Source organism: Halichondria panicea, chromosome 13, assembly GCF_963675165.1.
Source record: "Halichondria panicea chromosome 13, odHalPani1.1, whole genome shotgun sequence".
Lineage (NCBI taxonomy): Eukaryota > Metazoa > Porifera > Demospongiae > Suberitida > Halichondriidae > Halichondria > Halichondria panicea.
In genome coordinates, this window is record NC_087389.1 from 4,844,520 (window position 1) to 4,871,031 (window position 26,512).

Below are 26,512 nucleotides of genomic sequence, written 5' to 3' on the forward strand. Positions count from 1 at the left end.
TGTAGAACATGTGCTAGCCTCGATCCCAGCCCCTCTCACGTCTTTCTCAACTGAGAGCGGCCTGGAATCGAGGCTAAACATGTGCTTGCTTTACCCAGAGGGGGGCGTGGTGGCTACCCTAAATTATATGCTGAGTTAGTGTTTTTGTGAATAGTTCATCCTTTTATATCGATGCTATGATCAACTAACTTTTAAACTTGAAGCTATAGGTTTCAGTGAATGTCAAGCTCTATTCTGAGGTAAGGATTTCTGTAAGGGTTCTGTCTCTTTAAGCTGATAGTAGTAGTATTGAATCTGAGGCCATGCTCAGCTAGCTAAATAGCTCTGCATTGCAATGGGTGCCTGTCTAGTCAGTGAAGGAGGCAGAGGAGTAACTTAAGTATAATAACTATTCATAGCCTATCATCAGATTTGCTGGTTTTCCGTATTATCTGGTTTTCTGCATTATAAATCATCGAGGCACAATTGTGTCACGATTAACGATTGAGCTGTGTCCCCCTATCCAGATGAACCACTCACAGCAGAGTGTCCGCTCACTGAGTCTACCGGAGTCTGATGATTCCTACGACTTTCTGTTCAAGCTCATACTGATTGGGGATGCTGGTGTGGGCAAGACGTGTGTGGTGCAGCGATTCAAGCATGGAGTCTATATTGAGAGACACGGCAATACCATTGGAGTGGACTTCATGCTCAAGACGATGGATGTGGACAGAAAGAAGATAAAAGTAAGTACGTACAGTTAGTTTCTGGTTTGTTTACATAAGTAATCACTATTACGTCCCCCCTCCCTCCCCCCTCGTACTCTAGCCGAGCTAAATCTTGTGCTATATTACACTGTATGTCCTAAATTATTATAGCAGATGTTAACGCTAATTAATGCTGATATGCACACTTGTTTGTACAATTTTGAGATGCCATAGCCATTCATGTCCATGTACGTATGTACAAGAGCAGTACTTGTAGAAGCTCTAATGATTGAACTCGTAATGAATATTGATTGCCGATCCATTCCTGGTCTAAAGGCTGGGTGCCCCCCTAACAGTGGTCTCCAGGCTATGTACTGGCTTAGTAGTTTCATATACACGCATCTTTTAATCATTAGTTACAAATTTGGGACACGGCTGGTCAGGAGAGGTTTAGGACGATCACTCAGAGTTACTACAGAGGTGCCCATGGAGTGGTGGTTGCGTATGACCTCACCAGTGTGGAGTCGTTCAACCATATACCCAACTGGATCGAGGACGTCAAGAGATACGCTGGTGAGGGGGTGATTAAGAGTTGACCCTGTAATTATAAGAGTATGCTTATAAGTTTCCCTTTTTCTATTGCGATCACTATTTACTAGTTGTCCCTAAAAAAAGATTTTGGCAACTCAGTACACATTCTGATATAGATTCAGCAATGCATCTAATTCTATGGTAGGACCAAGAATATAATGATATATATAGGGATTGTACCTCAGTTCAGTTGGGGCGATGCAAATAGAAACTAAAATTATTATTTGTTGATATATACACTTCTGAACACATACATTGTATACTGTGTGTTTTAGAAAAACATTCACTTCAACTGTGAAACTTAATATCAGCTCCTCGTAGTTCACTATGTGGCAATTTGTAGATATAACTGTCTTGTTCACAGTCACTCTTTTGAGCGAGGTATTTGCAGGGTTGCACCTCATTAAACATTGCGAACATACGCTGCTTGTTTAGTTGTATGAGCTCACCTTGTAGTGATCGCTATTGCTGGCTAATGTTAGGTGCTGTGAACTAGTAAACATTGAGTGTGTTAGCATGTTGGTGCGAGATTGTAGTCTTATAGATGATATTGTTTATTCGACACATTGTATGAAATGTACCTAAACACCATGTGATTGAGTGCCTCGATGTTTGAACTCTATGTACATGTATCACACATACTGTACACACAGAGGGTGTGCGACTGACAATCTTTGCCCATCCCTACGTTTTGTGCACCCCTCAATCACACACACACACACTCACACACACGCACACACGCACGCACGCACACACACACACACACACACACACACACACACACACACACACACACTCACACACACACACACACACACACACACACACACACACACACACACACACACACACACACTCACACACACACACACACACACACCCACACACACACACACACACTCACCCCCCCCATACACACACACTCACCCCCACACACCCACACACCCTCTCTCTTTCCACCATAGGAGGTGATGCTCAGATGATATTGATTGGTACAAAAATGGACCTTGTGAGCTCAAACCCTGCACTGCGCAAAGTCACCGTGGCTGAAGCAAGGAACTTGGCCACTCACAACCACATGTTGGATCCCATCGAGACCTCTGCTAAGGACAATACAAATATTGAGAGAGCTTTTTATCATCTTGCCAAATCTCTGAAAATCAAATTCGATGGACTAAAGTCTGATGATGCAGAAGAGTCGTTTCACCTAGACTCCAAACCTGTCAAAGACAATAAGGGTTCATCTTGTGCTTGTTAAGTATTTCTATAGTACAGTACACTTTTAAGATCATCTGGTTTTATTAATTTCATGCAAGCTGCCCATTTTATTACAAAGCTTGTGTAAACATTATTTTTATTACAATGTAATGCAACATTCTTTTGTTGTGGTAAAATTTGCATCAATTGAGTTACGACCCGCATAAAGGGGCTGTTTTGAAACTTGGCAAGTTGCACATGTTATAGTAGATCCAGCTAGCAGCCACTGAGACATAGTAGCCACTGCTTGACTATAGGCTTGCTGACTGATATTCTATTCATGCTTTAATTTATAAGCAAGAAAGCTAGAGCTCCACAAACACTATTTAAAAATGGCACATACAAGATACATCGACTCTCCGTTCCCCAAACGCTCCCCACTGGCGGCCTGGAGTGCTAATTCTGGCTCTGACGGACTGGCCTGTGATGTCTACCCTGCAGGCTACACTGTGCTGGAGAATGGCTACTGCCACAGCAGAGGTGTTGCTGGTCAGAAGAGAAAGTGGAGTGGAGAGGAGGAAGTGTGTGAATATGTGAGGTCTCTCAGTGAGACTGTCCAAGGTGAGAACACAAAGGTGAGACCATTTATTTTATTATACATTTCTACAAGGCTACAAAATAATGATAAGGAAGCTCTAATAGCAAGCTTTTGAAGTAGATGTATAATTTATATACTCGTACCGTATCGTAAGAGGTTGATTTATTCAAGAGAACGTCCTGATACAAGTTTAAATCATTTAGTTTTCGATATCAAAGGCACGCACATTGTAATAACTTCCCTCCGTTGTTTGATGAGGTTTAATAGGGAAGTGGTTAATATTTTAATTTGGTATGAGCCGACATTGTATGGCCTGGGGGCTGTGGGAGGAAACACTTGTGATGCTTGGTGTTCATGCATTACTGACCAACTGTACTGATCATGTTTCTGATAATTATATTTCCTGATAGTAGTAACCACCCCCTCACCACCACCATCAGATCAGTGAGTATGCCCCCACCTCGAGCTCTACACACAAAATTCTACTTTTAAAGTTCTTAGGACTAGTTTACCGAGGCAAAATTGTTGGTTATATTGAGCTTGAGGATTAAAAATAGCCACCAGTTCAATAATTCTGGGGGGCACATCACTGCATGCCATAGGGGGGGAGGGCTGGTTACTTCAAAACCGTTCTTCTAATACATTTTCGAGACTGTTTGCAAAACAAGAAGCAAGGAATGAATTTACATGGTGCCATAATTAAAGGGGGCATATTTAAGTATGATAAATATTTTATCAATTCATGGTATTACAGAGGATGTGCATGGGAGATCATCCTGAGTTATATATGGACTGTGTGTCGGCTTTTCCCCATGGCGATACAGCCCAGCGACCAATCACAGAGCACCCCACTCCAATGGATACTGTCAGCATCAATCAATGCAGCAAATTTCATCACAGGAAATTTCAGCTGTACACTCTATCAGAGGTAAAATAATGCTTAGAATAAAGGTTAATTCAGTTATCTTGCAGTGTTGCTACTACTGTACTGTTTATTGTAACAGGATGATTTACAGCTTGAGAGTGTTAATAAGATATGACGATTGCCTTTAATACTGCACAGCAAGAAACCATCTGTTATTTACCCCTGGGCAAAATTAATACCATCGTTATAATCATCAATGGAGGCTTTTAAGTGTTTGACATTTGCCATTGAGTGTTATATCCTCCATTCTAATGCATACGTTTTATTGTAGAGTGTGCATTTTGTACCAGGTCTTTTCCTCTTTGAACCTTGACCCCCTCCCCCCCCACACACACACACACACACACACACACAGGCGGGTGTGGGGTGCAGTCACTCTCAACTTGGACTCAGTGTCATAGACTGCCCAAGGTGCCTCTCTGGAGAGCCAGTAAGTGCCAGTAATAATCCTTTTAGGTACAACCTTTGCACCTCACTTGAAACGCAAGCCTAATTAGAGAAAACATAAGTCAACCACTAACAGTGTATCAGGAGCACCTGAGCGTACACAGTGGGACCACACTCTCACTGTAGTCTATTCTACACACTTGAGGTATACATTTCTGCTCCTTTCAAGTGAGATGAAAAGTGGTTGTATTCAAATTTTGTTTAAATATACAGAGTCATGAACCGTATAACAAGAATATTTTGCTGAGAAAAACCTTTGCGATAACCAATAAAGATAAACCAAATCATCAGAAAATTTGACCCTTTGCGATAAAACTATTTTGTTCTGGCATCGTGTGTCATTACCAGTCAGTTTAGGTTTATTATGGTCAACGCTTGCAAAATTCGTATACGTATTGATACTCACAAAACATTCCAGTAATACATTACAGTAACTATGTCCTTGACTTTTGTATAATTATACGTGATAAATCTTTCATTTTAGACTGTCTGTTTTTCCAGGGTCACCTCGAGCACATCTTACACCCCACGGAGGGAATGGACACTCAAACGTAGTCGCCACCATCAATCACATGATCTCATACTCCACAACAGTACACAGAGAATCGAACTCAAACTATATATTTACGATCAACTGTCACTACTATGCATTTATGTTTGTATAATATACGCACTATGTTCTTTACCTGTTTGGCAATAAGTTGCAATTGTGCAGCTAGTACAGACCATATATTTTTGTGTTTAATATCATGACAACAATTATAGCGTGCTATATATAATTATATGCAATATACATATGCATGTACAGTATATATATATATATAATATAGTTTGTCCAAGTCTGCTAAATCCTGACTATATATACACAGGCACCTCTAGATCGATTTTAATTATGACCAAACAATTAATAAAGGAGCAGAAGTGAGCGTGCATGCATGCATGAGTACGGTACACGGTACAAATTATGATAATCGTTTAATAAATTGACCACAGTTAACAAGTGACAAGAACCCAGCTATAATTATAGCTAGCACAGACAATTTAGACAGAGAATAGTTCATTAATAGTTCCCAGTGTTTATTGGTATCCCAGCAGAGCCTTGGCCTCCTCCCCCTGAGCTTGTAGTGACTCAGTTACGTAAGTGGACAACAGCTCCTAATATTAGGGGGGGGGGGGGGGGGGGAATTAGGACAGTGGCTCACAACACATGTTACCAAGTCTCACCATTTTCTTTCTCCTGACTAGCATCTCTTCAACCTAGTGTGTGTGTGTGTGTGTGTGTGTATGTTGTGAAAATTTTTGTGAAAATTAATGATACCAACACGTAGACATAGATTGTCTAGAGATAAAAACCCTCACATTAGCTTATTCGTTAGAACATGAAACTGCTAATCTCCCACATGGGGATAACATTATTTCATAGAGTGATAAACATCCAGTCCCTACCTGTTCCTGCGAGGGCACTGGGACGTGTGCCACGAGACTCTTCTCTGTTTCCATGACCTCCTCATCACTGTCCACCTCATTCTGTGGTGGTCAAAGTGTTTTGTTACTATTCTGCCGTTTGAATATTTAAAGCATACTTACCGACGCTAACAATTAACACATGTCTACATTAGATACTTATTGGTGCTTTTCTCGGGTAACCCTAGCAATTTTCACATTGTATTTGTATGACTTTAGTTAACAAAGTCTAGAGGCCACTATACTTATCCACATACATTGTACATTCATACCTTTGCTAACAATTATTTGAGACACACTACACATACACACACGCCTACACTACAGCTATAATCATAGTGGCCATTCCTCACATACAGTACATGTATTGTAAGGATCTTACCTGTATATCAGCCAGTCTCGCAGCACTGTAGATATCCTCTTCATTGTCTTTTGTTGTTGACTCCAGTTTACCCTGTACTTTGTCCTCCTGCCACTTGGCCACATTCTTAGCAATGGCTACAGGAAACAATAACACAGTGAATACAGTAGCTAGCGTACCTACGTACGTAACCAACTAAAATATGGAAGGCGATTCTCCTGAGAATGTCGGGAGCACTGTGAATCGGCCTGTTATTGAGCAAGCTGGTTACGACAGCACTCAGCGAAATTCACATATATTTTTTCAAACTAGACTTGGACTAAATCCGCCATTACAAGTTTGCAAGGCTCAATTTCATCAATTTTGTGCCCCTCCTTATACCCTCACAACTTTTAAACACGGCCCAATTTTGGCAAAAGATCCATCATAAATTATTACTGATTATAGGTTCACTATTAACCTCTGATATACACACCCCATGTAATAGATCTCTTTTAGAGCTACAGAACACGTACGTTACTTTTGAAATTGGACATTCTAAACTCAATTAATCAGCAAAAGAAGTACACGTGACACTAATGTGCATACAGTCTATAGTTGGCACCTTTTCTCTCTGCCTCCTGCTCCAGCGGGACTATAACCCCGTCCTCCTCGTCACGGTAACCATAGTAATCAGCGTCAACAGACTTGGCCAGCTCCCCACGATTCTTCCGAGGGGGCTTCACATCTAATAGGGGGAGGGAGGGAGGAGGAGGGGACACAGTCAGGGTGTCATACAAGATGTTGAAGTAGGTGGGGGAATAGGGTACACAGAGTTGTGTCGTCAGGGGCTTCCCCTAACATTTTCTAGGTGGTCTTACATGTAGGTGAATTCTGGTGGGTTTTGGGGTTGCCTTGCCTACTCAGTTCATATACAACTAGTAACTGAATGCAAATTTTATAGGGGGGGGGAGGATATCCCTCCTTCTCCCTCGCTGTATGATACCCTGACAGTACATGACCAGGTAAGAGTGTGTATACATGTATTAAGTTGTATAATGAAAATGATTGAGGAACGGAACACTTACATCGCTGCTCAAAAAGCTCCCTCACACCAGGCAAGTCTCTCGCTGCTCCAAAATACCTGAACACAAACGTACACGAGTCAAAAAAATACACACAACACTGGCAATTATGGAGATTGTGATTTCTCACTTGTATCCTCTGTTTCCTGGCAACTCCTTTCCTTCGTGATCCAACATACGAGGGCCAACTTTCTGTCAATTATATAAAACAGCAACAAAAAAGTTAAAATTTTGTACAAACAAATATTTCTCTCTCACAAAGTAGTCGGGTCCACCCAGCTCCCTGATACGCTCCTGCCAGTGACTCTTCTCTCGAATCAGCTTGTTGATCTCATCATTGAGGTCGCGAATACGGAACTCTCCAAGGCCAGCTGTGGAGGTAATAAAGAGTGAGTGAGTAGACTGCATGCATGCATTTGGAATGATAATACTTACGATTCTGAATTTGTGAAACTTTCCTGGAGATTTCTCTAATGATCTGTATTACAGTAACACATTGTACACATAATAATTACCGCACATGTCGGTACACAAACCCAACTACGAGTTTAACTGAAGTGCTAGTACACAAAGGGTTATTTTTGTACGGTGTAATTTTTCTCAAGTTATAACTGTGAATCTATTATGCGCAGTAGGTTCTGCGTTACCATTTGAGCTGTACGAGTACACTTGGTGGATCATACGAACCTGTGCACTAACGATCGAATATCACCTGCTATTATTACGGTATGCTACAGCATCACTGACCTGTAGCCTCCATTTCTCAGCTTTGTGTACATCATCACACTCGGTCGCCAGGAAAGGTCTCTTAACCTGATCACCGTAACAACAGTCAGTATACGTACAATCTGATTATTTCCACACAACTAACCTTCACTGCCCTGCCTTCATTTTTCTTGGCTTCATAGAAACGATTCAATAATAACCTAAACAAGTACGAGAGTGATGTGGTTATACTAATGTACGTAGGTGTATATTAATTAATTAACTAGGTAATTTACGAGGTTAGGATTATGGGTACGTGTGTGATCCTGATGTTCACTTACATTGATTTTTCTTGATTACGAGCCTGCAAAGAATTGATAACATAACATAATATCAACTACACATTACTGCACACCTGCTACGACAAACACCATCGAGGATATGCCCCTCCCCCACTTTAAACCACCAAAACGCAATGCCCCAGGATGTAATAGAGGAGAACACTAGATCTAATTTAGGGGTCTCGTATAATTATTATATGCAGGGACACAGCAATCTATTAGACAAGTGGATGAAACAACCAAGCTCTCGGACCTCAAAGTCGCTCCGGCTGGCTCCCTAGTCAACCAAACCACATTACCCACTTGCCACACACACTCACCATGATTGATATGTCTTTACACACAGTAGATTCAGTGCAGTGCTAGTGCAGTGCAGTCTGAGTTCGAGTCCTGGCACGTTTTTAAGTAGAGCTCAGGTCAAAGTTCATATTAAAGATTATTTGCTGATTCAGCACTTTTTGATAACTGGGCGGAGCCCACCAACTATACTCCACCCAAATAGGGATTTCCCCTTACCATAGCCGCGTGCTTCAGCTTTTAACTTCACTAGTGCAGTTGACTCATCTTTGCGAGGCTTTTCATGGAATAGAAGCTCAAGGCTACATTCATTAACCTCTTCTGTGTCCCGGTAAGGCTAAGAGTACACCCTAAGATGTGTTATGTAGACAATCAGAGATCCAACAAGCAATTGTCTATTTTTTATTGTCTATTTTTTATTGTCTATTTTTTTGCCAATCATTATTCAAATCAAATTTTTGCTATTAATATTAGATAAGAATGGAGTCTAAAGGAAGAGCTAGTAGGCGATCGACAGGAGGTCAGAGTCCGGTGAAATCTGCTGACAAGAAGACAGTCACTCCGGTGAAATCCGCTGACAAGAAAACTGTCACTCCGGTGTCAGTAACAAGACGTTCCACACGTTTGATGGGTAAGGTTGAAGGTGACACCATTACAACCCCAGCCAGCTCGTACGTCAAAAAGGCATCTGCCACACGAAAGAGAAGTCTGAAGACCAGCGACGAAGACAATGAGTGAGTTAGTTATATCACAAAATAACATAGGCCTAAAGCATATACACTCGTACTTACTCGCATGACATGCTTAATACAAAATGAATCATTGTTGTGCATCTTTGTTGATAACTGGAACATTTGGCAAATAAGCAATTTTAAGTGAATTGGCAGTTATTTAATGTGGCGTCTCGGGCGTGGCTGCTATGCCAATAACGTTGTGTCCAAAGCTTTAAATAGTAGCAGTTTTTAATCTAGCCATGTTCTATAAAACTCCCCAAATTACCAAATTTCCCCCTTATAGTTATGGTACTAAAAATATGTGCTTTTATTGTCTGCAGGATACAGGAAAAGCCAGCTCCCAAAAGAGCAAAAATAACCAAATCCACACCCGCTAAGAAAGCACCCAAATCACCTGCCAAGTCGAGCTCCCAGAAACAGAAACCGCAAATTTCTATATCAAAAGTGAAAGTTGCTCCAGCTCCTAAGAAAGCTCCCACTACCCCCTCCAAATCAACTCCCAAAACTACTCCTAAATCAAAATCTCCCACAAAAAAAGCCCCAGCCAAAGCCACCCCTAAAAAGGCATCTTCCCCGAGAAAAGCAACGGCTAAATCTAAGGCTAAAGATAAGCCCAGTGAGCCAATGGAAGTGGAACCTGCAGATGAGCCGATAGAAAAGTCTGATACCAAAACCGAAGACAAACAACCAAACGAGATCACCAAAGATGACAGCGATTCACCAATGGACGCTGCAGTAGAAGACACAGCAAAGGATAATGCTGGGGAAGATTCCAGTGCCCCTCAAGAGGTTAGTAAGCCAACGGAAGAGCCACCTACAGGTGATCCAGCTAGCAAACAAGGATCAGAGAAAACTGAGCCTGACGCTGGAGAAACTGCAATGGAGGTTGAACCTATCGCAGCAGATCCACTGATTAACAGTACTACAGATGACTCAACAAAGATGGATGAAGCGGCTAGCAAACCCGCTGAAAATAAGCAAGCAGAAACAAGCCCTTCGAAGTCTAAGAAAGAATCTGCTAAATCAAATACCCAAGAACCGAAAGAGAAAGGACCCAACGAAACCACAAGTACATCACAAGCGGAAGTATCTAAAGCCACATCTGGCAACCAAGCCAACTCTCCTGCTAAAACCAACACAACAAGTCCCCAGAAGAAGAGTCCATATTTCAAGCCTAGCTCCGATTCTCTACCTCAACCCAGCCTTGGTGTCAAGACAAAGCGTCATAAGCACCTCCAGTACCCTGACTTCGTGCCCCCCAAGTCTCCGCATGATTTAGTCCAGGAGCAGCTGTATAGTGATCCGTGGAAACTGCTCATCGCTACCATCTTCCTCAACAAGACCACTGGTGAGTGTGTGCATGATCTACTTTTGACGATGGTTAAAGCCTCTAATGGAGGAGGTTAGTGTGAGCTTTCACACGTTGTGATATGTAATGTAGCACCATTAACATGTACACCGTGTTAGATTACCCTAATACTACAAGAGTGCATAATTTCAATAAAGTCCTCCATAAATGAAACACCATTGTTGATATCTTAATGTCCACTGCACCTGCTCAAAACTCAATCCTCTTGTGTACGTTTTTCAAATTGATACGTCTGAAAGTTGCTGTGGAATAGTCTCCTGGTAAACTAATGGAAGTACGTCGACTAATAGTTGACTATAGCCCTAGAAGCAAGTTGTCCTTAATGGTATGCCTCACTGTAACACAATCCCTGTGTAAGGTTCCTAATCAATTTTTTTCACTAGCCACAAACTTCCTGCGGTGCTTCATGTACACACACTACAGCAAGTACCACACTACGCTCATACCCACCCCTCAGGCACTGCTGCCCTCCCTGTTCTGTGGGAGTTCCTCAAGCTCTACCCCACTCCGGATGCTGCCAAGAGTGCTGATGTCAGCGCTCTGGCCAAGCTGCTCAACCCACTGGGCCTCCACGAGAAAAGAGCTGAGACCATTGTTAAATTCTCAGGTATGTTTTGTTCAACAGGCCTTGTTAATATAATTATACTCCTGGTAACTAGGTCAGTTAAGCTTTTCATAGGGCTTGGCAAGTATAATATTATTATTTATGTTTTGTCAAGAGTAGATAAGAGTAGTTTGTTTTGTGTAAACAATCATTCGTACCATAACAGCTACACAATCATGTAGTTGAAAGTGTACATTCAGTTTCTAGTACACAGAGCTTAATGCTATATACTCTCACACTTCACACACCCTCACACTTCACACTTTTCACACACCCTCACACTTCACACTATTCACACACCCTCACAGAGGAGTACCTGAGCAAAGACTGGGAGTATCCCGAGGAACTCTACGGAATCGGACAATACGGCAACGATTCATATCGCATATTCTGCACCTCAGAGTGGAAAGAAGTTCGTCCATCTGATCACGTGCTCAACAAGTACTATGCCTGGTTGTGCAAGACGAATGACTTCCACCCTACTGACTGGAAGTCTGATTGATGACTGACCTCAGTGAACTCTTCTAACTAGGCTCTTTTCATTCAAGAATCATATGCATGCATTACTCTACATACTTATATCTTTACTAATACGTATGTTGTCTACCCTTTGTATTTACACACCACATTCTTGTTCATGCTGAATACTATACTTTTGTTATGGATGATCTTTGCCCTTTATTCATCAGCAGTGCGATTTATAGGGTAAACACGCGGTTTAAATGTATACCTAGTATATAGCACTTGTTTGAATGGCGATCTTTACCATAACACACAGCAAGGATATATTCGTTAAGTAAGAAAAGTTACATCCTAGTGGACCAGCCCCACCCCCTCTTTTATGCTAGGATCCATCCCAGCCTTCCATCTCATCTCATACACACTGACAGCCAGGGGTAAGAACTTCTGCTGAGTGTTACTCTGCCCATACATCTAGCTAATGTTTTTCACTTGTGCAGGACTTTTATGGATGCATGGGCACGAACAACAGTGTCACCTCAGAACCTAGACGTCGTAAGTCCTTATAAAATATAACTCTTGAAATTTGTGCAATTGAACAAAACTCGATTGTTCCAGCTGCTAATAACTATTGTGCCTAATCCGTACTATCTATAAGTTTGTAAGTCTTCTGTAGTTCTGTGTACAGTCCCTTCCCTTCCTCTAGTGGAGCTCCCAGCGTTCTAGCCGCCTCACTGCCGGCAACCACGTCCTCTGCCCTCCATTTTAGCAGCTGGTAGTCGGGTCTTTGTAGGCTCGTCAGGATATTGGTGAACGCTGGCCTTGACTCGGGTTGGGGGTGCCTGGAATTTAGTTTAGCATGGGCTTATTATATGCGACACTCGGGACAAATACTTACGTGCATTTGATGATGAGGTCATAGATGGCTCTCGGGCAGCCAGGTGGTGGTGGGAGGCGGTAACCTGTTGGCACTATAGTCACTACCTGTGTTTTAATATGCAAAAAACAAGCACGATGATTTTTCGTTAGCCTTTATTATAGGAGTAGCTCACCTCTTGATTAGTCATGCCTGGATATGGCTTTCCTCCTAGCGACCAAATCTCGTACAATAGTATCCCGTAGCTCCATACATCACTTTTAGTAGAGTACCTGCGGTGCATAAGAGCCTCAGTGGCTGTCCATTTCACAGGGACCATCCCTCCATGGGACAAGTAGTAATCTTCATCGCGTAGCTGACGTGATAGGCCAAAATCAGACAACTGTGAATGGGATAATAACAGAATAGTGGTATTATACACAGTGACATGTAGTCACCTTTAGGCAAGCAAACAGTGGTTACATAAAGAACTGCTATATAATACCTGCTTATTAACCTGGCTTAGATCTAACAGTTTGCTACTAGAAGGTATAACCTGACCTTGCAGTCCCCTTCCTTGGAGACGAGTATGTTCCTGGCTGCCAGGTCACGATGAACGAACCCCTTGAGCCCCAAGTACACAAAACTGCTGGCAATCTTCCTACAGTAGCTGAGCAGAAGAGCAGGCAACTCAGTCATCTCTTGCTCTGTGTTTTCACCTTTCTGGATTCTATGATTAATTTTGAATCGATCAATACAACTGAGCGTTCAGTTTTTAAACTTACTTTTCTTTAACGTTTATGAGGTTTGCTCTTATATCCTCGTCCATTAATTCACAAAGGATCATTAGCTGATTCTGTATAATTATGTTAATGTCTTAACAGCATTGAGAGTGAATAATGGGATAGCATTCTTACATTAGTCGATTCTGTCACTACTCCGAATAGAGCCACAATGTTGGGGTCATTGAATTGTGCCAATAGTACAGCCTCTTGTAGGAACTTGATCCTGTTGTCTAGTGACGAATTTTCTCCAATCATTTTTACTGCCACATGGGCAGAGATACATTGAGGAGCATTACCGTCCATTTCGTTTGTGGTGAATGTCCACTGTGCCTTGTACACTGTGCCAAACTGTCCCCTTCCAATCTGCTCTTCGATACTAGCCAATATTTAATTGTGTACGCATTAAAGTATCAATATTTATTATACTGCAGACTATGGTTGTATAAATTCTCAATAGGAAACATACACTGCACTATCAGCAAACTGGTCAGTCTATATAGTCAGCAAAGAGGGTATGTTACGTAATCATGCTATCGTATTCAGATATCACATGCATAGAGAATTATGGTAAAAATTTGTTAAAATCATTCACCATAATTGGTCTTCAGGAATCTCATCGATGCCCAGCGAGGCTAGCTGCATTTGAAGGTCTTCTTCTTTCTCCGCTGGTGAAAAAACTGGAGCGCTATAGTCTCCAGTGTCCTGTAGCTCGTAGTTAGGGGAGAGGGTACCGTTTGTAACGTGTGATCGAATGTGCACAGGTAGCAATGGGTTGAGGTTGGACGGAGCAGGATAATAGATACCACTTGCTTCTCTGGCTGCTCTTGTGTTGTAGATAACCTGCAACAGACATTGGTAATTTTGTCAAATCTAATTTAGTCAACAGCTATATAATGTTGGTAAACACTATAGTAGATCTATAAATTTGTTTAGAGTACTTGCACTGATCCTTACTGCACATTGTTGAGAGTCTTGCCTCCGTCCATGTCTTCTTATTCTCCCTCTCTCATTGACACTGGCGTATGTTGATGAAGACACACTGATAACCCTTCCTCTACTTCTTATGCTATTCGCCTTCGATTGTTCTTGGATTTTGATCTTTCGACTCACTTTAAAGAATAGTATTCCTACCAGACAGCCAAGGATAACCAAAGAGACAAAGATGAAAAGCAGGATTAGAGAGCCGATAGCAATTCCCACACCTGCCTGATTGCTGTCTGGGGCTGGAGTTAATGCACTACTTGTGGTTAATATAGATAAAGGGGTAGAAGTTGTTGGAGAAGGGGATACAGGTGGGAGTGTTGTCAAGGGCAGTGGAGTAGTAGATGGCCATAGAGATGATAAGTAGATACTTGTTGGGGAAGGGGATACAGGTGGGAGTGTTGTCAAGGGCAGTGGAGTAGTAGATGGCCATAGAGATGATAAGTAGATACTTGTTGGGGAAGATAATTCAGGGCTGCTAGTCATAGTCTATATATTATAGCTTTTAATTTAGACACACTCAATCTCTTTGTATCAGTAAAACTGGTCTGATGCTGTCCACCTCAAATCCATTGACTATTTTTGGGATAATTATATGCATCTAGCTTCCATAATGGAGTGAGTAAGTATTGTACAATGTTTTTACAGCTATTGTTGAAGTCAGGAAGTTTAACAATATCATTATAAGTCACATGGGCATTCTAATATAGGCATATCTCACTATAATACTATACACTCATAGAAACCTGTACAGGCGGCACATTCATTGTTAACATATAGTTGCATGCATGTTCAAGCATTGTTCATCAGTTACACTCTACTCTCAGCAGTTCCCTCCACATAAGTCTTCTGTAGTTCTGTGTACAGCCCCTCCCCTTCCTCTAGTGGGGCTCCCAGCAGTTTAGCCGCCTCACTGCCGGCAACCACATCTTCTGCCCTCCATTTTAGCAGCTGGTAGTCGGGTCTTTGCAGGCTGGTCAAGATATTGGTGAATGTTGGCCTTGACTCGGGTCGAGGATGGCTGTATGCATGCAATGGTTACGAAAATGTTTGCATTATTATTGTTACGTACGTGCATTTGATTATGAGGTCATAGATGGATCTGGGACACCCAGGTGGTGGTGGGAGGCGGTAACCAGCTTCTATCTTTTTTATGACCTGTAAAAAGTAATAATGTCAAAAGGGTTTAAATTGATTCCCACTATTATATAATTATATACCTCAGTGTTGCTGAGGTTGTGATAGGGCTTGTATCCTAGTGACCAAATCTCATAGAGCAGCATCCCATAGCTCCAGATGTCACTCTTCACCGAGTATTTCTTATACATGATAGCCTCAGGGGCTGTCCACTTGACCGGGACCAATCCTCCATGCGACGTGTAGTAAGCATCATCTTGTAGATCACGTGACATACCAAAATCGGAAATCTGCACGCACAAAATATTATAGTTCGTTGGCATTGCTACAAGGAATTACAGCTGACCTTGCAATCCCCCTCTTTGGAGACAAGTATGTTCCTGGCTGCCAGGTCACGATGAACAAACCCCTTGAGCCCCAAGTACACAAAACTGCTGGCAATCTTCCTACAGTAGCTGAGCAGGAGAGCAGGCAACTCGGTCGTCTCTTGCTCTGTGTTTTCATTGCTCAGAATTCTGATAATTGAAGAACAACCTGACCACTTTAGTTTCTCTAATTTAAACGACCTTACCTTGCGTTGATGTTGCTGAGATGGTTTTTCAAGTCTTCATCCATCAACTCACAAATCATCATTAGCTGAGATAAAAATGCAATTCACTTTCATTACCAAAACTATTTTGTGTTAATACCTTATCAGCTCTTGTCACCACTCCAAACACAGCCACAATATTGGGGTCATTGAACTGACCCAACAACACAACCTCTTGCAGGAACTTGATCCTGTCCTCAGCTGTCCTCTGGTTGTCCATCACCTTGACGGCAACTTGGGCGGAGATCACCTGGACGCCATTATTCTCCATATTGTCCTCGCTTATTGAGAACTCCCACACAGCCCTGTACACTGTTCCGAACTGACCGCTACCAATAGAATTCTCCTCAAATCTGCCAAATAATGCATTGCATGCGCATGGCTATAATTAATACTACAAAACTTACAGTATATAACTATCTAACTTCACCACTTACTGCAGTTGCTCCTGTGGTATTTCGTCAATCCCTAGAGTGGCCAGCTGCGTCTTTAGATCCTCCTCCTTATTGGCTGGTAAAACTGGGGCGGAGTAATCACCTTCCGCCATCTCGTAGTTAGCTGAGAGGGTGCCATTGGTAACGTTAACTCGTTTGTAAGCAACGGCTTTGTTGTTGTCAGTAGGGTCATCGTTAGTTAGTGAGTCGGTAAGCAGGGGAGCTTGGCTGTGCCTTAGTGAGGCATTCTTTCGCACAGACTGAATTCTGGAATAGTCGCAGACTCTTGAAAACTGTGTGCAAAAAAATATTGGTGTGTGGCACACTTAATTTGGCAATGTCATTCATACAAATAATAGTATAGAGAGATTAGCATGCAGGTTTACATGCACACTATGAAACGGAAGGACTGTCAGTGTCCCTACATTGTTTTATCCAGAAATTTTGTACTTTTCAATTCATATATGCATGCTTCTAAGTATAACGGTATTTGAATGTGATTCAGTCCTTAACTTACAGTCCTTGTTCTCTGGCTTTCAAACTGTGACAGTGACTCCATTGTTCTTCTCCGGAACCTCCCCCTCTCGTTGACCTCGACATGCATGGTGGGTGTGACAACAATGTCTTGAATTGTTGTGACACTAACGTCTCGAGTCGCTACTTCGTCATAGAGATTTTCCATTTCCATGTCGTTTGATGGCTTCGCTGTCTTGTTCTGTTTCCTCAATATCCCAAAAATCACAGTTATCAGAATTATCATGATTACGACCACGACAATTAATCCCAGTATTGCAGCTCCCACAACTATAGCATATATACTTCCACTACTCTCTACATTGGAGATGGTGGGCATCGTTGTGGTGGATGAGGCATTGGTGGGCGTAGCAGGGGTTACTAAGATGTTCGAGGAGCATGGCGGGATCAGAGTCGAATTTGTGAAATTTGTGGCCACTATTATCATGTGAAAATAAATTAGAGTGTGCATATAATTATTATAAATTATTTTATACTTACTGATAGATATATTAATGTTCACTTTCACAGGAACTCTTCTTAAAAATTCAGCACTTTTAGAAACAAATTGTTGGAATTGATATGGCAGATATAATGTTGATTCGCAGTCTTCATTGCTTAGAAGGTTCACATTTGCTGGGCAATAATTATCAGTGCATACAATGGGCACAAATACTGCAAACTGATCTCCTTCCTCTACCACCCAGTTGGGAATTGTCTCGGAGTCACGATGAATAGTGTTGTTGAACCCATCTTTTGCTGAAGGTGTCCCACTGGCGATAGTTATTATCATAGAATCCAGTAACTCGTAACGATCATCAAGCTCCCTAATTCGAGCAACAGTGAACTTAAAAAAAATTGTCTTGGTCCCTTGTGTGTTGAGTAAAGCTGTGTAACCAATTCCGTTCACTGTTCCATTGGTTGGAGCTTTTTGAAGCATAATGTAAGCCCCTCCCCCCCAGAAACGTCTCCTGGGGTCAGGGTCGAAGTCCACATCTCCAATAATAAGACTACCTGCATAACAATATAGGCATTTATACTATAATAATGTATAACAGCCCTTACTTGCAATTGACTCTGAGATTTGTGTAGCAGCGGTGTTCACACAGATAGGAAGTAGTGTTTCCACATCACAGGAGTCGGGCAAGGTGGGTGGGGTTGGAACTGCATAGCATTCATGCATGTGTGAGGGTGGTATATACACTGCTATATTACATATACAATTATATTGACCTACCTACTAGGGCCCGAGCATTCACAAATCCTGGTCTAGCAGGCAAGTCAATTCTCAACAGATTTGACTGTAATGAACTGTACTGCACTATGTTGTTCGGCCTTAGTCCAGATGGATCAAATACACCATATGCAGGGCAAACAGAAAAATCGCTTCGGCAATCACTCATTTCAACCGCAATCACGTCTCCTAATTTCACAAACCATTGATTCAAATTTATATTACGACAACCAAATGTTGTTGTGGGGTTACGTGAATCAAGAGAACTTCTACTAATTTGCTCATACAAATGTCTTCCATTATTTCTGTACAGATAAAAATTCATTCTGTACACATTTGTATTACTGGAAATATTTCTTAGTTCCGTACAAGCCTCCACCCTAATCCCCACTCCAGAGCAGCGAGAAGGACGAGACGAGTCAATGTAAAGACCAGCAGGATAACCAGAAGAATTGAGAAGTTGCCCTTGATAGTTAGGTTCTCGAATCAGGTCGTCATATTCGGGGAAATAGCACACTACATAAACACATGCGAATACAGTGTCAGCTAATTTATTTACTTAACTTTTCTCACCTTGTTCTCTCAGTAAGTTAATGCCTTCGTCACTGTCCTGAGCTTTGGTAGAGCACAGACACACCAAGCCAATGGATACCAGCAAACAAATGTCTGCCTTGACACTCATCTTGTATTAGTTGCACAGCACTTACTGATGCAGTCAAGCAAATTTTCCTGATCATGCAGGAAGTAGTATTATACATGTCACCTTTTATGAACTGACAAGTACAATGAGAACATCACATGAACACAATTATTAAATTAGACCTCAAAGCATTGTTAAAGATCTACACTACACTCTACTCTCAGCAGTAAGTTTCCACATAGGTCTTTTGTAGTTCTGTGTACAGCCTCTCCCCCTCCTTTAATGGATCTCCCAGCGTTCTAGCCGCCTCACTGCTGGCAACCACGTCCTCTGCCCTCCATTTTAGCAGCTGGTAGTCGGGTCTCTGCAGGCTGGTCAATATATTGGTGAATGTTGGCCTTGACTCGGGTTGGGGGTGCCTGAATGCAATACAGAGGTTATGTATATATATAACGTTGTAACCAGAGATTACTTACGTGCATTTGATGAAGAGGTCATAGATAGATCTGCGACATCCAGGTGGTGGTGGGAGGCGGTAACCAGCATGTACTTTTTCAATGACCTGCACAATTAATAGAATACACATCCATATTTATATATTACCTCACATGCAGTGTTGCTGAGGTTGTAATAGGGTGTGTATCCTAGTGACCAAATCTCATAGAGCAGCATCCCATAGTTCCAGATGTCACTATTCACTGAGTACCTCATGAACTTGATAGCCTCAGGGGCTGCCCATTTGACAGGGGCCAATCCTCCATATAACGTGTAGATGCAGTTTTCGTAGATCACATGGAATACCGAAATCAGCAGTCTGCGGAAAGAATTATGATGAGGATATGAAAGTCTATACTATTTTACCTTGCACTCCCCTTCCTTGGAGACGAGTATGTTTCTGGCTGCCAGGTCACGATAAACAAACCCCTTGAGCCCCAAGTACACAAAGCTGCTGGCAATCTTCCTACAGTAGCTGAGCAGGAGAGCAGGTAACTCAGTCATTTCTTCCTCTGTGTTTTCGTTGCTCTGAATCCTGATGATTGAAGAGCAACTTGACCTTGGATCTGTAATTGTATACCCTTACTTTGCTCTGATGTCGCTGAGGTGGCTTCTTAAGTCTTCATCCATTAACTCACTAACCATCATTAGCTTTAAGTGCAACACACCTATAATTTACTTTGTCATTTGTTTAAAACTTTAGCATACCTTATCAGGTCCTGCATGTCACCACTCCAAACACAGTCACAATATTGGGGTCACACAGCTTCTTGCAGGAACTTGATCTTGTCCTCAGCTGACTTCTGGTCCATTACCTTGACAGCAACTTGGGTGGAGATGGCCTGGACTTCGTTTTATCCTCACTTATTGAGAACTCCCACACAGCCCTGTACACTGTTCCGAACTGTCCGCTACCTATCTTCTCCTTAAGAATCAATTAAATCATTTGCACTTGTCATAATTATGTCCATAATTATGTATAACAGGAATTGAGGCTGTATAATTCTCACTGGCAAGAATTTTAGAGGTTCTGTGCTAAATTTCAATGACATGCACTTACTGCAACTGCTCATGTGGTATCTTGTCAATCCCTAGAGTGACCAGCTGCTTCTGCAATCTTGTGGCAGGTTGATGACATGGCCTGCGTATTCATATTGTCCAAGTGGTAATCGATAGATGGACATTATTGGCATGACTGCAGATATAAACAGCATCTTGGATTGAACAGTAGATTGTTTGAATAGAGGCATGTCTATGCCTGCATTGCTTCAAGCGTGCCTATGTGGCTTCTGGAGTCTCTGTAAGTGTAATCATAGATAGAGTAGAAGAGGGATTGGAAATGGAAGTGATTCACGTGATGTTTTACAATGAAGTCTACGTAGTGGCTCTGGGACCCGTTGTCATAAAATTTTGGGCCCCCCCATGTTTAGGCCCCCTCCGGGCCTAGAATTTTAAAATTTTGGGCCCACCGGGCCTAGAATGTTAACCGTTTAGGCCCCCCAGGGGGTCCAAACTGTTAACATTCTAGGCCCCCCACTGTGAGATTAGGCCCTCCTCTTCTGCTATCCTTTTCTGCACGATAGAACGAAGTCAAAGAGATATAATAATATGGTAAGGTTAGCTCTATTAGTTGACAAAGCATCAAAGAGACTGCATGCATGCAAAGACTCTGTATCAAAGTAGCAAAAATATTTGCATTATTATTCTATCATGGAATTCAGGAAGATTTACCTTTTAAGTTACTCATGCTTTACCTATAAAAGTTAAATGCTTTGATGCAGCTCTGCAATGTTGGATCTGCCTGTAAGACAATCGATGTTGTTGCATAGCTATCCCCATATTTGCAACTTCATGCTTACTTTCTCAGCCAAATTTCAGGACAAAAAAGTATAAAGCATACAATTTCAGTGCAAAGACAACAATTCATATCTTCCTCCATGTTTTCTTATACATAGAAGATGTAAATTGTTGTGGGGATGCTCCAATAGCATCACTGGCTCAGCTCTCAAGTACTGTGGAATCATAGATAGAAGTCAAGAGAGAAACTGTTGTATCATGGTGGAATCACAATAGCAGTTTCCTTTCGGGACAAGGGTAATCTTGGGCAGTCCTGACCAATTCGGGACAGTTGGCACCTATGTGCTTCGTGCTGCATGAGGCCTGATTCATAAAATGACATGGTGCAGTGTGATGGCTGTGAGATCAGTGGTATACTACTGTACATGCATGAAATGTGTGTGTGTGAGGAGAGCTGCATTCAGTATAACTGGCACTGCATAGACTGTGAAGACCATAGAAGACTGTATTGGTGTATTTTGAGAATGCACTGTCACACAATGTTACCGCTGTTGTGCTGTTAATGGGGGGGCCTAAAATGTTAAAATTCTAGGCCCGGGGGGCCCAATCTCATGGGGGGCCTAAAATTTTATGACACCGTATCTCCTCATAACTCCCGCAAAATCCCGGGAAACTTATTGTGTCTAAAGCATACATCTCAGAGCTACCCCCATTACTGAATCACATGCCCCCTGATAGTAGGTATCAATTGGAAACAAAGAAAATATAATCTCGATTGTCGTGAAGTAGCTAGAGGTACACAGAGCGCTTTTTCATGCTTGTGTTCCTATAGTACCTTTGATATAGCTAAGGCTTTGTAACTAAATAGTGTCCTGTGTCCTAAATGGCCTCAAGTATTAGAGAAAGTTGATGTTTAGCAGCAGAACTGCTCGTGGACTTCTTACAGAGAGAAAAACAATTCTTATGAATTATTCATGTTTAGCCCTCGTGTTAAAAAGTAAGCCTCGATTAAAACCGCGGAGATACACGGATGGTACTTCGAGCGTACTTCCGTTTCCAATCCCTCTTCTACATGAACATTTGGCCACTTTCTGCTGGCTTGTGCACTTTCTACACAACATTTATATATTTTAGGAAAACACCTGCAGAACCGTTTGAGTCAGTTACCTTCACTTCCTGCTGCTTCTGTGTGCCCTGTATCTTTCTCTGGGTCTAGCAAGCCTCCTTTCCCTCTTTTTAGCTGTTTCTGAGGATCCTCCTTAGGCCTTATCGCTAGTTTTGTCACTATTCATATCTTTATCTAGCCTCGGTCCCAGGCTGACTTTTTTTTAATAGAACGAAGTTGAAAAATACGTAGGCGACCTAGCGTTCAATTGGAGACGGATTGGCCTGGGGTCGAGGCTAATCTTTATCGAGCTAAAGTTATTGACTCACGTAGAAATTGGTAAAGGATCACGAGTCACAAAAGCAAATATCGTATGCCGGTCCATGCCGGCCTGCCGGTCCACGGTAGACATACATACATACATACACACACCACCCGGACCACGTGCATGACTAACTAAGGGACTCGCTTCGCTCGCCCCAATAATATAAAATCGAAAGTTGTATTCCTAACATATTTGCCACTAAAAAAAACAAAATGCAGTATTTCTCAGAACTTACTAGTAGCCTAGCCCAGACTTCCGTTGAAGCTTAAAAGTTGAACAATAATACTCAGGTACATGCACAACATATTTCAGATCTTAACTCAAACAAGTAAGCTACTTCTATTCCTAACATATTTTCAGAAGTACACATCTTCAGACAGCCATTTTATATTGATGATGTCATATCATGTAACAGGTGGTGGTCCAATGGAAGCGCCAATAGTTAAACTTTCAGTACCTGCACTCAAATAGATCATATCACTTTTACTTTAGAAGATATGCTACAAAATGTAAAAAATGTGTACTCAAAAAAAATATACTCTCTTTGATTGTTGCACTTGTTAAGTGATAAAGTTTACTGGAGAGCAACTCAACTTAGTATTATATTGTGCACGGTTGTACACATTTTTTTAAAAAGCACTCACTGCATTGACACAGCATAATTATAGGCATGCAGGCAGCTACAGATAATTATATAATTATGTTCTTGTATGTTTTTGTTTAATGCTCTTAAATAATATGTTTTTGTTAAATTTATTGTCTAGAGCCCAGGTGCATGCAAAAGACAATAGCTACACTTCGTTGTCAAATTTGTATATGTAGCACAAGTCACATGTTGATAAGTGTCTGAAGCCACTTTTCGAATATCATTATCAACTTTTCGCGAATTAAATATTCGTTTTAGGGCTCTGCATGTCACGCGAAATTTGGACTTGCATGGGCAAAAATGAATCTCCTGGCCATTTTTTTGTGCTGCCAAAAGTGGACTTCTCCTGCCGTGAAATGGTTCTATATCTCACTCCCTCTCCCTAGCTAAACTATCATCCTTGCCTTTTCATGAGAGCCATGATGGGTCCAGTTTAAGCTATATTGAATCGGCTTGCTAGAAAGAATCAACTTTGGTGAGTCCTATCCACACAAAGTCTCCCCGCTATATATATATATACAGAGAAATGGACACCATTTTTTTGCATTGCCATAAGTGCATGGATCGGGCCCAGGGTGTCCAATTTTTCGTGGGTCTAAATTTAGTGTGACAGCTTCTCGGGAGCGAAAATAACAAAAAATTAAACCACTCAGAAATGTTCCCATGCACAGAGTATATATATACACATAAATATACATGCATGTGCTACTGTAACAGTGGAACCTCTCTTATATATAATGTCCACTTCTTACACAAGAATGCCTGCATGCAGCTATATACATTCTTTGTATCTGTATAATTATAGCATCCAATAGCCCAGGTCTGTATGGGTATATACAATGTAGAAATCTTTGTACATAGCTATACTAAATAATTATACATGTACTATTTTTATAATTAGGCCACTCCAAGTGACACTCTGGTTTCTGGTCCTGAAGTTTTCTAATTGCATGCAGGCGGGCGGCTTTTCTCATTATGTCATTATCAATTTCACCTTATGAATCTTATTATTTTGCAAATGAATATCAATAACTGAAGTGATCCTGTACCAGGAACAATGGAACAGGGTCACTACAGTAGAAAGCTGTATATACCAGGAACAATGGAACAGGGTCATTAAAGTAGAAAGCTTGAATTATAGCTCCTGCTTTTGCGAATCCTACTCCATGATATATGCAGGACCTGGAGCCATACTTCTCTGAAACTCCAGGCTTCTTTGCTGTGATCCTAATCCACAGTGCATATATCTATACTACCACTACCTGTTCTCAAATGTTTCAGCATGCCTCCATTCTTTATTGCTCCTGAGTTTCTGTGCAAGTCATACCATGATAACAACATCACTATATGCACTGCTAATATTATATCACTCTTCTGGTTTCTTTATAATCATGTCACCAGCCGAGGGTTTGCACTTTAGTGCTCTAGTTTATACTGTTTTTGAGCCGTTATAATTATAATGTTAGCTACATTATATTCAAGAAAATCACGGGCTGTCCATGCACCTTATTTATGTAAAATGACACAGTTTGCATGATGGCAGCCACGCCCACGGTGAGTTCATGCTAAACCACAGACTACAGAATTACTATAATTGCTAAACCACTACAGAATCACTATAATTGCTTAATTGCTAAACCACTACACTGTAAAAAATGATTGAAAAAAAGTGCGGTGGACACTAAAACCGTCGCATATAGCACGCCTTTTTGAAAAAGTGTGCTATATGCGACGGTTTTAGTGTGCTCACCGCACTTTTTTTTTTACAGTGATATACAGAATCACTATAGTTGGTAATGCACTTCAGCAGAAGAAACTTAATTGTGCATGTAATTAAATTCAGAATACATGAATTTTCTCTGTAATGATATTTGTGTTAAAAGGGCTGTCATGAATGTGGGAAATGTCATATAGTTTCTGGCAGTCTAATTGCATGTAACCTGATATTGTGTGTGTGCATGTGTGTGTGGTTACTAATAATTATTATCTATAGCACCATAATCAGAACACCCATGCAAGCATTCTCCGTATATACAAGTCATGCAGGAGAGTATAATAAAGCTGAGATACAACTCAAGGCCATGCATGCATTCATGCAGTATCTCATATGTTGTTGAAGATGAACTCTCTCACTCTTCTCCTTGTGCATGACCGTGGCCTGTTGGACTTGCCAGTGCTTATTCCAGAGTGAAGCAGAAGGCAATGGTACAGAATGCCTTGAAAACCATAATTTAAAAAGCTCAGGAGAAAGCAATGTTGGAACAAGCTTACAAACAGTTTGCCATCAACCAGCTACAGGCTAAAGAGCAACAATTTCCGCTGCAAGAGGAAGAAATGGAAACTACAAATGAAATGGACACGTACGCTGCGAACATAATGACTGAAAATAGGAAGATGGCCAAGGCTATTCAGATGTTACTAGGGAAACTGGATACCACCAATGAGATGGCAGATGTTCAGGCAAATCGGTGGTGTATTTGGATACCACAGCCAGTTAGGATAACTCTTCCAACCTCCCAATAATGAGCGAACTTATATATAGGCTATATATATATATATATAGCTATATTACACAGTAGAAATGTGTTTGCATAAATGCTCATGCATGCAGCTTGTCATTGAACATTCAGACTATAGTATGGGCGTAGCTATATATTATAGCTACATGCATTGTGTTGGTTTTTAGTAGAAAGTTAATTTTATATATACATGTAGCTATAATTTTAATGTGTTAATTCTTTCATGCATATAGCTATAACATACTGTAACCTAAGAACACATTAGTATAATACTGGTCTATAGTGCAAAGTCTAAATTGTGGTCGTAAATTCTAATAATGCATGCAAGTAACAAAAAAAATTATATAGTTACAGCCATAAAAAGCATCATGCATATAATAGGAGGTAACTGATAGTATTCTCATGCTCAATGCTTTCCATAGATTTTGTCTCGGTAGTCTTTAAAAGAGATGGTCCTTAAAGGGTGGAGTGGGCTTCAGGCTGACCACAGCCAATGTACCCTATATAGGGTACATGCATGGGATCGATCTGTATACCCTGCAGTATCCTGAGAGTTTCAATAGATATTCCTTAGCGTCAGAGCACATCATGGTACAATATATAGCTACACAGCA

The 26,512-nt window shown here is 41.3% G+C and overlaps 6 protein-coding genes and 1 long non-coding RNA gene across 10 annotated transcripts; 3 read left to right on the forward strand and 4 right to left on the reverse strand.

Moving 5' to 3' along the window:
• Positions 1-105: 105 nt before the first annotated feature.
• Positions 106-2,721, forward strand: LOC135346198 (ras-related protein Rab-43-like). The gene is made up of 4 exons (XM_064543753.1): positions 106-239; positions 507-725; positions 1,103-1,259; positions 2,243-2,721. The coding sequence occupies exons 2-4, from the start codon at positions 507-509 to the stop codon at positions 2,533-2,535; spliced, it is 669 nt and encodes a 222-aa protein (XP_064399823.1). The 5' UTR covers positions 106-239; the 3' UTR covers positions 2,536-2,721.
• Positions 2,722-2,866: 145 nt separating this feature from the next.
• Positions 2,867-5,191, forward strand: LOC135346199 (uncharacterized). The gene is made up of 4 exons (XM_064543754.1): positions 2,867-3,109; positions 3,827-4,000; positions 4,353-4,427; positions 4,946-5,191. Exons 1-4 carry the CDS (start codon positions 2,867-2,869, stop codon positions 4,997-4,999), a joined length of 546 nt encoding a protein of 181 aa, XP_064399824.1. The 3' UTR covers positions 5,000-5,191.
• Positions 5,192-5,402: 211 nt separating this feature from the next.
• On the reverse strand, positions 5,403-8,830 carry LOC135346197 (pre-mRNA-splicing factor ISY1 homolog). Its single transcript, XM_064543751.1, has 13 exons — positions 8,700-8,830; positions 8,380-8,402; positions 8,205-8,259; positions 8,081-8,146; positions 7,769-7,811; positions 7,592-7,704; positions 7,464-7,525; positions 7,337-7,392; positions 6,874-6,996; positions 6,291-6,406; positions 5,891-5,971; positions 5,669-5,701; positions 5,403-5,599 (listed from the first exon to the last, which is right to left on the reverse strand). Exons 1-13 carry the CDS (start codon positions 8,700-8,702, stop codon positions 5,522-5,524), a joined length of 852 nt encoding a protein of 283 aa, XP_064399821.1. The 5' UTR covers positions 8,703-8,830; the 3' UTR covers positions 5,403-5,521.
• A 54-nt stretch (positions 8,831-8,884) lies between these two features.
• On the forward strand, positions 8,885-12,053 carry LOC135346196 (nucleolar protein dao-5-like). The gene is made up of 5 exons (XM_064543750.1): positions 8,885-9,007; positions 9,151-9,410; positions 9,731-10,758; positions 11,237-11,386; positions 11,692-12,053. Exons 2-5 carry the CDS (start codon positions 9,157-9,159, stop codon positions 11,883-11,885), a joined length of 1,626 nt encoding a protein of 541 aa, XP_064399820.1. The 5' UTR covers positions 8,885-9,007; positions 9,151-9,156; the 3' UTR covers positions 11,886-12,053.
• A 349-nt stretch (positions 12,054-12,402) lies between these two features.
• LOC135346195 (focal adhesion kinase 1-like) lies at positions 12,403-15,060 on the reverse strand. 2 transcript variants are annotated; one of them, XM_064543749.1, is made up of 9 exons: positions 14,857-15,060; positions 14,438-14,775; positions 14,076-14,323; positions 13,616-13,859; positions 13,484-13,554; positions 13,260-13,428; positions 12,895-13,101; positions 12,741-12,826; positions 12,403-12,684 (listed from the first exon to the last, which is right to left on the reverse strand). In XM_064543749.1, exons 1-9 carry the CDS (start codon positions 14,948-14,950, stop codon positions 12,480-12,482), a joined length of 1,662 nt encoding a protein of 553 aa, XP_064399819.1. In that variant the 5' UTR covers positions 14,951-15,060; the 3' UTR covers positions 12,403-12,479. The 2 variants fall into 2 exon arrangements, with proteins under 2 accessions (XP_064399819.1, XP_064399818.1); XM_064543748.1 differs by having other exon boundaries at positions 14,438-15,058.
• Positions 15,061-15,124: 64 nt separating this feature from the next.
• Positions 15,125-19,118, reverse strand: LOC135346194 (uncharacterized). The gene is made up of 12 exons (XM_064543747.1): positions 18,945-19,118; positions 18,375-18,887; positions 18,203-18,301; positions 17,639-18,151; positions 17,142-17,575; positions 16,628-16,917; positions 16,291-16,543; positions 16,173-16,237; positions 15,948-16,116; positions 15,685-15,891; positions 15,537-15,622; positions 15,125-15,485 (listed from the first exon to the last, which is right to left on the reverse strand). The coding sequence occupies exons 1-12, from the start codon at positions 19,051-19,053 to the stop codon at positions 15,275-15,277; spliced, it is 2,949 nt and encodes a 982-aa protein (XP_064399817.1). The 5' UTR covers positions 19,054-19,118; the 3' UTR covers positions 15,125-15,274.
• A 38-nt stretch (positions 19,119-19,156) lies between these two features.
• On the reverse strand, positions 19,157-24,253 carry LOC135346200 (uncharacterized). Of its 3 annotated transcripts, none has more exons than XR_010397997.1 (7): positions 22,471-24,253; positions 20,215-20,804; positions 20,093-20,157; positions 19,873-20,041; positions 19,620-19,825; positions 19,488-19,573; positions 19,157-19,430 (listed from the first exon to the last, which is right to left on the reverse strand). It is a non-coding gene; the product is annotated as an uncharacterized LOC135346200 (long non-coding RNA). The 3 variants fall into 3 exon arrangements; XR_010397998.1 differs by having other exon boundaries at positions 20,215-20,431; positions 20,567-24,253; XR_010397996.1 differs by having other exon boundaries at positions 20,215-24,253.
• Between the last annotated feature and the right edge of the window lie 2,259 nt (positions 24,254-26,512).

Excerpts from the sequence above, each read along its gene's own strand:
- LOC135346197 (XM_064543751.1), bottom strand. Across the intron at positions 7,526-7,591 it reads TGGGTGGACCCGACTACTTT|AAAGTTGGCCCTCGTATGTT; the intron begins GTGAGAGAGAAA and ends TATAATTGACAG. Across the intron at positions 7,393-7,463 it reads CCAGGAAACAGAGGATACAA|GTATTTTGGAGCAGCGAGAG; the intron begins GTGAGAAATCAC and ends GTTTGTGTTCAG.
- LOC135346194 (XM_064543747.1), bottom strand. The coding sequence starts at position 19,053 with ATGAGTGTCAAGGCAGACATTTGTTTGCTGGTATCCATTGGCTTGGTG. Across the intron at positions 16,544-16,627 it reads ATACCACAGGAGCAACTGCA|ATTTGAGGAGAATTCTATTG; the intron begins GTAAGTGGTGAA and ends ATTATTTGGCAG. Across the intron at positions 15,486-15,536 it reads GACCTCATAATCAAATGCAC|CCATCCTCGACCCGAGTCAA; the intron begins GTACGTAACAAT and ends GCATGCATACAG.
- LOC135346196 (XM_064543750.1), top strand. The coding sequence starts at position 9,157 with ATGGAGTCTAAAGGAAGAGCTAGTAGGCGATCGACAGGAGGTCAGAGT. Across the intron at positions 9,411-9,730 it reads ACCAGCGACGAAGACAATGA|GATACAGGAAAAGCCAGCTC; the intron begins GTGAGTTAGTTA and ends TATTGTCTGCAG. Across the intron at positions 11,387-11,691 it reads GACCATTGTTAAATTCTCAG|AGGAGTACCTGAGCAAAGAC; the intron begins GTATGTTTTGTT and ends ACACCCTCACAG.
- LOC135346195 (XM_064543748.1), bottom strand. The coding sequence starts at position 14,950 with ATGACTAGCAGCCCTGAATTATCTTCCCCAACAAGTATCTACTTATCA. Across the intron at positions 13,429-13,483 it reads CTCATAAACGTTAAAGAAAA|AATCCAGAAAGGTGAAAACA; the intron begins GTAAGTTTAAAA and ends AATTAATCATAG. Across the intron at positions 13,102-13,259 it reads CCAAGGAAGGGGACTGCAAG|TTGTCTGATTTTGGCCTATC; the intron begins GTCAGGTTATAC and ends TCCCATTCACAG.
- LOC135346198 (XM_064543753.1), top strand. The coding sequence starts at position 507 with ATGAACCACTCACAGCAGAGTGTCCGCTCACTGAGTCTACCGGAGTCT. Across the intron at positions 726-1,102 it reads TGGACAGAAAGAAGATAAAA|TTACAAATTTGGGACACGGC; the intron begins GTAAGTACGTAC and ends TTTAATCATTAG. Across the intron at positions 1,260-2,242 it reads GGACGTCAAGAGATACGCTG|GAGGTGATGCTCAGATGATA; the intron begins GTGAGGGGGTGA and ends TTTCCACCATAG.
- LOC135346199 (XM_064543754.1), top strand. The coding sequence starts at position 2,867 with ATGGCACATACAAGATACATCGACTCTCCGTTCCCCAAACGCTCCCCA. Across the intron at positions 3,110-3,826 it reads TCCAAGGTGAGAACACAAAG|AGGATGTGCATGGGAGATCA; the intron begins GTGAGACCATTT and ends ATGGTATTACAG. Across the intron at positions 4,428-4,945 it reads GGTGCCTCTCTGGAGAGCCA|GGTCACCTCGAGCACATCTT; the intron begins GTAAGTGCCAGT and ends CTGTTTTTCCAG.